Raw genomic sequence first — 10,104 nt, forward strand, 5'->3', positions numbered from 1 at the left:
AAAACTATTTACGACGTCAAATGAGCAGTATCAGCTGAATTATAGAAAATTTGCAAAAAGTTGGAACAGACAATTAATTCAAAAGAGGGAATGACCTATTTCAGAAAACTTTTGCTTACAAAAGCCAATTTTTCAGACAGAAAGTATGTTTCAAGGCCACCTAAAAAATCGAGTTTGCATGCAAAAATTGCTCCGATTTGGCAGATTATTCTTTTTAGGTAATTATGTTTCTTTCACATTTTGCAACTTTGCAGCCCTCAACTTCAGTCTAATCTTCAGTTTAATCGAAGTTCAAGGTCATTTGGTTGCGCAGTCTTTTTCGAATTTTTCTGACTCGACTTTTTTCCATCGGCAGAATTTTATGAAGTGCAATCTAGATAATAAACCAAATTGAGGTAAAAAGTAAAATCTTTCTTTCTAGTCAGTAAAAATATTCCTTATGAAAATAATTTGCTCTGATATTTTAAATCTGGAGCCTTGAAATATTTCGACAAAAATGCTGGCTTTTATTTACCAGACCTGCAAATATGTCAATTTTGATAAATCACTTTAATTCTTTGAGTTTATCTTTGAGATTCTAAACGATACATCTGTACATTTTGATCAAGTTTCGTATCAAAAGTGCCAAGTATTGCTTCAGAAACTAATCCCGGGCTGTTCTTACTAATCATTTACCTATTTTCTAAATCCGGATGGGTTTTTGATTATTCCTTCTCACAAAGTTTGCTCATTCTTAATTTTGGAGTTCGTTATCTTTCGAAACCAGCCTTATCAAAGCATAAAACCACTTAAATTTGATGCCCGGTAGTCTTTGATTGTAGCAAAGTTTAACCCAATACGTTTTCATACAATTGAACTTTGAGTAGGCTGGTCATCTGATTTACGCCATCGCGGTAATTAGTTGTAATTTTCAAAGACACGTGAAACAAATTGACCAGTGATAGACTCAACTCAGTTGGAGAGATAACCAAGCATACACACACCAGTTTCGATTTACCTCAAACATCTGTGGAAGTCAACAGGCAGTATCATAATTGGTGAAAAAGTACCCGATTTATACGTTGAGCAGCACTGAGAGCAGCTGAGTTCAAAAAGGGATCTTAGCAGCAGTAATATTATCTTGGCTGGAGTTAGAGCAGATGGCGTTCTTCGATTTGCGTGAATTCCTGGTGGTTCTTTGTTTGACCCTCAGCTATGCAGTGGCAGGCGGACTAGTGTAAGTATCATAATTTTTCCCTTAGAATTATTTCGACACATCTATAAAATGATAAATCAAAACTATACAATTTTTGGTTACTAACTTTAGATTCCAGCACTTTTGAGACACAAACATGTCATTTTTACTGATTTTGAGACACTAACATATCAGGATTAATGATTTTTTATTTTTCATGAAAGGGTTTTTTGACGGCGTGAAATGATTAAGGGCTAGTGTAAAAACTTCGTTTATCATGATAATTTCTGACCCTCTGATTTCATGATTTCAACTGATTGTCATTTCGTTCGATGCCAGAACAGTTAAGCCTTCCAAGAAATAAAAGAGTGTTTTCAGTTTCGTAAAAATTAATAATTTCTTGCTCTTGTAGTCGTCATTTGACTTTTTTAAATAGTATTTTGTGTTTTCAGCTACTGTCTTGGGTTGATGCAAGGCACCTGGATTAGTGACCTTAACATCACTACCAACCAAGCGTCACTCATCAACAGTGTGACATTCGCCATCACTCTCCTTCCCGCACCCGCAATTCAAGCGGCACGTGATCACTTCAACATCCCCCCATTCATAATATTCTTACTAGCAGCCCCCCTTCTCAGCGCCGGACTCTACTTCACTAGCGTCGCCTCAACATTCAACGAACTTATGATCTCGAATGGAATCGGTTTTGGGCTTGGTATACTTTTCTCTATAACGGGAAGCTTAACCACTGTTTACCATTACTTTCTAGACGATAAAGTGACACTGGCAACTTCAATTATATCTTCAGGCATAGGTGTCGGAATGATCGCGGTATCTTTGACTTTCAAGTACTTAGTACCAATAATCGGCTGGCGGCAGTACTGCAGATACCAACTAGTATGTTCTTCCGTCTACATCTTTGCAACTATTATATTTTTTCCTCCTTTAAGTAGGCCTCTCGGCATTCGAACTCGGAAGTTTAAAGAACGCCAACTAAAGAAAATCAAGCGACTCCAGAAAAAGCAAAGAGAACGACAGCAATTAGCCGAAGAACGCCAGTCTCTTGTGAATGAATTGGACAGCGGACTCGTGTCTCGGGAAAACAGCGAGCCCGAGTCGTTTTCCACAGTCACCGATGACTTGGCATTCGTCACTCGGCACCCCGACAGTGAGTCTAGTAGTCCATACGAGAGCGATTTAACAGATAGTGTTCTGCAAGCGCACAGTAGTGCGATCACTATAACCGACTCAATCCGAATCAAAACCGGGCAACTTTGGAGGAATATTTTGATGAACCCGCCTTTCCTTCTCCTGATGACGTCTTGGCTTCTAGGAGAGGCGACATTCAATGCAGTCATGGTTCATCAACCTGAACGAGTTGTGAAAATGGGCTTTTCGCTCCAAAATGGAGCCGACACATTAGCAATCAGCGGAGGTGTGCAACTTTTCGCCCGCTTTGGCGTCGGGGTTTTAGCAGACCGAGAAATTGTTTCAGTCGTACGACTGAGTCAAATTTCAAAACTTGTCCTAGGGATTTTCTCAATTTTGAGCAACCTGTTTCCATCTCTGGCATTTCAAACCCTGTTCATGTTTTTAGTCGGCGCTTGCGGGGGAGTTTTGTCAACAACTGATTTTATTCTTGTTAAAGATTGTGTTTCCGAGGGACGAGAATTGGGAATCACAGTCTTACTTCTTGTCGACGGATTATTTTCCCTGCTTTCAATCGCTGGAGCAGGTCTGATATGCACTAAATTTGGCAGTTATAATTCCGTGTTTTACTCGCTTGGCACCTGCAGTTTAATAGCGTTCGTTCTGTTAATTCCGCTGGAAATCATAATGCGCACCAAGAAGCCAAAACGAAGGGAAGGATACACGTCTATAGGTACAGATCATAACTAGAAACCTAATCAAGTTGTCGATATTCCTTTTTGCTGATTTCAATATTTTATTATGGACTCGTGCGTCATTGAAACAAAACACACTTTTTTCAATCGGATAATTTCAAACAAAAAACTGAACTTTTTTGTGCAGCAAGTGCTTTTTAATTTAAATACAATGAAATTTTGATAAGTGTAACTATTATATTTAATCAATTCGATGTTTTATTAAACTTATAATGTTTGATTCAAAAAAACTTTTGATATCATTTTTTTATACCGTTTTAATAAGAGCATTAAGTCGTTTAGGAAACTTTTTTGAGTTTTTCTCGTTTCTTTAATGTCGGATAGGTAACTAATGATTTGCGCAGACCAAGTTGTTTTGACTTCTGAAAACTTTAAATGAGACAAGTTGAAAAGGGGACCGACCTTTTACCAGATCAACCTTTTACCAGAAAAGTTATAACATGGACTTTTTACCAGACTCCACAAACAAATATGATTGACAGATGTAATGGCGCCGTTTAGTCTGGACAAAGACAATGGTTTCACGATTTCTCAGCGAAGTTCTGTTTCTCCGAACCGCTTTCTTTTCGAATCACCCACTGTTTTTAATTTAAATTAAATCTTAATTGAATTATTGCATTGCGGTCTGGTAAAAAGACGGTTTGCTAATCAGGGGGAATGGCCTATAAACATGTGTGCCGATTAGCATGCCCTTGAAAAGAATTCAATTTGAAGATTAGCTTTTCACGTTTTGCTTACTAAAATTTGCAAGTTTTCATCAGAGTGCACTTAGCAGAATTCCTAATTAGGAGAAAATTAAATTTGCTTGCCCGGGTTGACCTCCAGAGCCCAAAAATGCCAATCAAACAACTCCATAAACTAAGTCTATGAAAAAAATACTAAGCATACAAATTTTATCCACTTGGCTAAAATGGTGTCATCGAATTTTCGAAGGACTTTCTTTGTTTTAACATAAAATCCCGTGTAATGTACTACATACTCAAAAACTGCTCATCATAGTATTTCCATGGAATTTGTATGACTAACACTTTTTGAAGGCGACAACAAGAATTGTTTCGAGTAACTATTTGAAATTTTCCCTGTTTTTTGACCGCAAATCGAGTTTTTTACTCAAACCAACATTTTCCAAAAAAAAAACATTAGTCCTGGATGCACCAAAGTGGTATTCTGTTTTCCTTTTCCAAGCTTTTTTCTTTTCGCTTAACAAATTTTCTCAAAAACGCTAAAAGCTCCTATTTTTTTGTATGTCATGTTTATATATGTCTTGATCAATGTTTGATAATGTAAAATTTTTGAAAATTTCTCCCAAAATTTAAAAGTTTGATGCTCGCAGTATGTCATTTGTGTACAAATACTCTTATGCAACTCAGGTCGTTTCCTATGCATCGTAAATCCAAGAACATGAAACTTATGTTGACTCTAGTTAAGAGTAAACCATGGTTTTTGTGACTTGTGTTTGGTCACGAACACCTGCCAAAAGTTTTGAGATATCAATTTTTTTTTAAAATCAATTTTTTTGTTTATGGAAAAATGCTAGTCACACAATTTCTATATATCACTAATCACTTTAAAAACAACGTCAATAAATCACTAATCAGAGACTTTTCATGCAATTTTTTGTACTTATGAAATTGCATGAAAAGTGTATGACTAGCGTTTTTGCATATATGATAATTGTATGATTAGCATTTTTGGTCAACCCGCGTATGTAACCAAATCAGTCTTATTGTTACGTTTTTTGAAGAAAACGAAATAATTATGCTTGGGATGTTTTTTGCAGTCAATTATTGGCAATTTCTCACACTCAATCTTTGATTTTGTCCAAAATTATAGTTGTCAATATTTCATTTTCCCGAAAACTGTTTGCTATTGATTGAAGGGCATTCGGAACATTCAGGGTTTTGCGGAGCATTCGGAAGCTCGAGTGTCGGAGGGAAATCATCTATACACTAATAACTGTATTTATAGTTACTCGGTTTATTGTTCCGCCCATTGGAAATGTGGAGGAACTTTGTATTCGGGTGTGTTTTAATTTTTGTTCCGACCATTGAAAATGGGGAGGAGCTTTGTATTCGGGTGTGTTTTAGTTTTTTTACTTTTGTTGTCCAGGCAAAATCAAGTACCACAAATAATCATCGGACTGGATTGAGTGATATATTATATTGAAGCCCTTTTAATCGTGATTCGAACCACATTTAAACATCCCAAATTTTTTTTTTTCTAGTGTGGAGAAAAACTAGATTAAATATTTTGATTTTCGTCCTAATTGGAGCAAATAGGCAAGCGTGCATGCTTACTTACAACAGTTGAACTATTCTAATTTAAGACTATTTTTTTTCAAATTTTGATTGAATAGAAACCCGAAACTCATTTGTTGACATTATAAAGGCTGTATTTGTGCTCGATGTAATTTTTATACAAGTTTTCACATTGCTCGATAAATTTTTTTTTAAAAAAGATTCGCTGAATTATTGCAGAAGCAAACTAAGAAAACCAGATTTAACCTTGTGAAAATCAAAATCAATTCGAGGCAGGGGCGGATCTAGGATTTTCTTGAGGGGGGATTTTCAAAAAAAAATCAAATTTTTTTTTTAGGCAGATCAAATTGATTTTCCGAGCTCTCCCAAGGAATTAAAGAGTTTTGGCCAAATTTTCTGCGCCGCAGGCCACTTTTTCAAAAAACAGGCTAAAATAGGCATTTTTGGCCACTTTTTGGATAATTTGGACCAAAAAAATCACATTTTTTGGCGCGCGCTCCCGCCTTCAAAATTAGCATTTATTGGCGCCGAAAAATTTTAGGGTACGTCAGCCAAAAATGGATATCTCAAAAAAGTACAGAGGGGGACCCTTTGGGTCGACAGGGGTTGAATCCCTGAAGAAGGGCATCCGCTTTTCATTCAGAAAAAATTTATTGCTTTTCATTCAGAAAAAATTAAGGGATAGTACACCTGCAAGCGCTATCGTTTTTTGTAGAGTACAGGGTTCTGGAAATTATCCATTTGGTACACCCACACTTGAGTTTCATGGAGTATAATCAATTTATTCGGATTGTATCGGCAAGAACCTTAAACAATATAATCAATTTTCATTAATGTTTTTACCATGAGAATGGATTTGGTTTTCAGCGGATTTTAACCGATAACTTTTATAATAGATTATAATCCCTTTTTAATTTTAAAGTAATCGATGTTTTTTTCTTCATAAACTCCATGAAATTCGGTTACTTTGTGTAAATGTGAAATGTTTTTTCTACTTATTACAGCTTTCTACAAAATTAGAACCGAAACAACATGTTCAACACCGCGTGCATACCCTCCTTCCTCAACGTTTTGGCATCGGTCCCGAATTTGAAACCCCCGACCGCACCCCTTTCTTAAACCCCAACACTCCTCCCACTTCCTCTTTCACCCTTACGCCCTCAAGTTTATTCCCTCGCCTAGTTTACCACCAAGATTTTGCACCTTCTTGCACACACATGCCCCCTCCAGACTCACCCGTCAAGTCAGTTTACAACCCTTCAATCTTTTGCTCCCACCACAGGGGGGGTTTCACGAGGGGGAGTCTTCTGGTGAGAAGAGGTGGTAAACTAGGGGGTGGTGGAGGGGAAGTGTGTGTGGGGGGGGGGGGGGGTGCTGGTTGGCTTAAAAAGAGGCTAAACAATGAGGAAAAGGAGGGAAGAAAGGACATAAATTGGAGAAAACATCGTAAAAAAAAGTTCAGCTAAATTTGAGAAAACAAGATAACAATTTACTAAGCCAAAGTAAGTCTCGCTTTTGCTTTTGTCTGATAAGACGTGCTTTTTGCCGAGATCACCTCTCAATTTGTGAAAAAACTTACGCTGTTTTTAAATATTTTGTACAAATTTAAAGAAAAAAGTTTCGTAATACATTACAATTGATTAAAATAAATTTTATTGATTTGACAAAAAAATATAATCCTTTTTTAATCGATTGTAATCAATTAATTTTGTTTTTTATGGAGCTTTTAATTGATTGTGGAAACTTTATATAATCGACGAAACCTTATACAAATGAAAGGGGGTTTATTTATGCATAAATAGTAACTCTAAGCCGCGCAAAAATTAGTACTAGCTTTTTTTGATTGAATACACTTACGAATGAAAGCACAACGACTGTTTTCGAAGTCACTTAAATTTTTCAAAAAGACTGTGGGTGGTTGGCTAGTTTTTTGCTGCTAGAATGCACGAGCTATAAAGGAAAGAAATTTTTTAACTAAGTAACTTTAACCTGCATTGAAGCTAAAAACAGAATTTTTCCATCTTTTTTTCCATTTTTTTTTCAAAAACCGCGTATTCAGGAGGAATCAGCAATCATCAAAAATGTTGCATTGTCACAAGTAGCCAAATTTTTAACGATTACATGTGCCTGTCAACTTAAATTGAAAGAATTTAGGGCAATTTTGAGAAAAAAAGTTACTTATACTTTGAAAACTTTGTAGCAAAACTCGATATATGCTAAGACAAGTAAAACTGATTAAAAAAAGGTTTCCGGCTCAATTAAATTGTTAAAAAAATAATTATGTTGAAAAAAACTGATAATTACAGAAACATATCAATCTTTTATTCGGTCACATACCGGTCCGAAGAAAGCAACAACTCAATCTAAGACTTGTGAGAAATTCACCATATAAAATTCAGGTATGAACACAACAACATGCAAGATTGATTATTCTGATCGCCAAAAATCATGTAAAGTATATTGATTACAGAGGCGAAGCACCACTTGCGATACAGAACAAGAAAGTCAGAAAAAAATTAAAAAATCGAAAAGGTCGAAAAACTTAGATCTATCAAAAAATTAGGCTAGTTTTCAAATAAAACAAACATGCCAAGACAATTGAATGAGAAATAAGCATCAGAAAAAATGTAACCAAACGGTAGCAAAGCTGAAAAACACCTTGGCAGAAACCCTCTAAGCCGAAAAAAAATCAACAAGACTTAATTTAATACGTCCCCTTCACCCTCAAAACAAACACTCACACAAAAATATTTTCTCTCGTCAAAAGACGCACTATGTTCATTAAAGCAATATAAATTGGCCATACCCTATCAAGCCAAAAGAAAAGAAAAAAAGCCGAAAAAAAAATTGTTGTCACAAAAAACGTGAACTAGAATTTGTATTAAGATTTTTTAGCATTTTGTGCAATCTAGAGTGAAGAATAAAAATTTTGTTTTCCTTGAAACGAATCGAGATTAGGTCAATAATCCAATAAGAAATAGGCCCAAATTATTTGGGCAGAAAAAATTTTTACAGCGAAAAAAAAAGAAAACATAAAAAGTCAAGCTTACTAAAAATACAAACATCAGATTTACAAAAGAACACTAAAATCAGCTACCATCTAGACAAAAACTTAAAAGAAACAATTCTATAATATGACAACTAGGCCGACAAAACATAAAATAATGAACCGACAATTCATAAAGAAACAGGTCCTGTCAAATTCGAACCCAGGACCTTTGCCGGCCCAGGCGTATTCGTTACCTCCAAACCAAGTGTGCCGGAGACGCAAAGAAACTTTAATTCAATTTGAACTGAACCCAAATTTACAATTTTTGGTTTTGACTATTTTGTGAACAAAGTTAATTATGGGAAAAAAGTCTAGTAACTGATTGCATTACCGTTGCTTTCGCAAGGGAAAAAACAACATTTAAGTAATAAAATTAAGAGCGTTGATACACAAGGAAAATGACCAAGATCAGGGTGATCCGCTTTGGGTTGCAAAGAGGCCTTACCCTTGTATGTTTTGACTTTGCTCGACCTATGTTTCGTCTTTCTCGACATATGTTTCGACTTTGTCGACATGTTTCGACTTTTTCGACCAAAAATGGGTATGCTTCGACTGTGCTCGACATCTGATTCGACTTTCTCGAATACCAATTAACATGAGTAAATTGACAAAAATTTATAATGTATGCTTTTCAGTTGACTTTTTGCGATGATGCTTGATTTGAAAATGAACTATAAAAACCTGTAAAATGCAAAATTCCTCCATTGAAAACTTTTTTTTTCTAGTTGAATTTCCCAATTTTTTTTTGGTTTTTTTCACAAATCTGGTCTGAAACTGTTGATGTGAAAGCTGATATTTGAAGAATTTTCAATAGAAGTTACTTTTCTTGCCCCAGGAATCCTTAGATTTCCAAAACTGGAAGGATTCCCTCTGAAACTTTTAGTTTCGCGGTAAATCTCAATTGATTGTTGTGGGCTCCAAATTTTAAACGGAGGTCTTTTCCGAGCAGATTGTTTTTGCTCAATTTTCAATTTGATTTATATTAAAATCTTCAAAAAAAATAAAATTCTTAAAAAAAATAGATTTTGTTCGACTTGTATTTCGACTGTGCTCGACATGTTTCGACTTTCTCGACCTATGTTTCTAATTTCTCAACGAAATCGGTTATGTTTCGACTTTGTGGTGTTTCGACTTGAAATTGTTTCTGACCGCAGAGTTTCTGTCGCAAAACTGTACTTGCTCGACTTTCAAAGTCGAAACATAAGTCGAGAACCTCGACTCGGGAAGTAAGACACACCGTGAGCCTCAAATAACCGTCATTATCAACTAAGCGGCGGAGATCTTAGCGATTTCTCTATATATCCAAAAAATCAGCTTTTATAAAAAAAATTTTATGAGATGAAGACCTACGTAGAAAACTTTCGGCAGTGAGAGGGTTGAATAAATATATCGGAGTACTGCAATTGCGTATAAAAAGTTTACCAACAAAAAATAAATTTTTGTGCCAGACAAAATCTAGTTTCAGAAAAACATGAGGGGTTTACAAGGAACCAAGGTGGGTTAATCATTATTGTATTGTCAGCAAAGGCGCAACATGATTTTGCAAATGTATAAAATATTGGAAAATGAAGGTAGTTCTTGTCCAAATAAGGTCTGCGTCAAGTTGTTTTATGCAACGGTCTTCTATATTAAGAACCGGATTTAGAATTCATTGTTTTTTAAACACTATTGAGCGTATAGAGATTTTCTGACGATAGCTTCCGCAAAACAGTACCAATG

The 10,104-nt window shown here is 35.6% G+C and overlaps 1 protein-coding gene across 1 annotated transcript; it reads left to right on the forward strand.

The window, feature by feature from the left end:
* Nucleotides 1–313: 313 nt before the first annotated feature.
* On the forward strand, nucleotides 314–3,245 carry LOC134855983 (uncharacterized). The gene is made up of 2 exons (XM_063872352.1): nucleotides 314–1,216; nucleotides 1,627–3,245. Exons 1-2 carry the CDS (start codon nucleotides 1,140–1,142, stop codon nucleotides 3,071–3,073), a joined length of 1,524 nt encoding a protein of 507 aa, XP_063728422.1. The 5' UTR covers nucleotides 314–1,139; the 3' UTR covers nucleotides 3,074–3,245.
* The last annotated feature ends 6,859 nt before the right edge of the window (nucleotides 3,246–10,104 follow it).

The sequence above is a fragment of the Symsagittifera roscoffensis genome, chromosome 1, assembly GCF_963678635.1.
Source record: "Symsagittifera roscoffensis chromosome 1, txSymRosc1.1, whole genome shotgun sequence".
Lineage (NCBI taxonomy): Eukaryota > Metazoa > Xenacoelomorpha > Acoela > Convolutidae > Symsagittifera > Symsagittifera roscoffensis.

Coding starts and splice junctions, on each gene's coding strand:
- LOC134855983 (XM_063872352.1), top strand. CDS start 1,140: ATGGCGTTCTTCGATTTGCGTGAATTCCTGGTGGTTCTTTGTTTGACC. Junction 1,217..1,626: donor GCAGTGGCAGGCGGACTAGT/GTAAGTATCATA, acceptor TTGTGTTTTCAG/CTACTGTCTTGGGTTGATGC.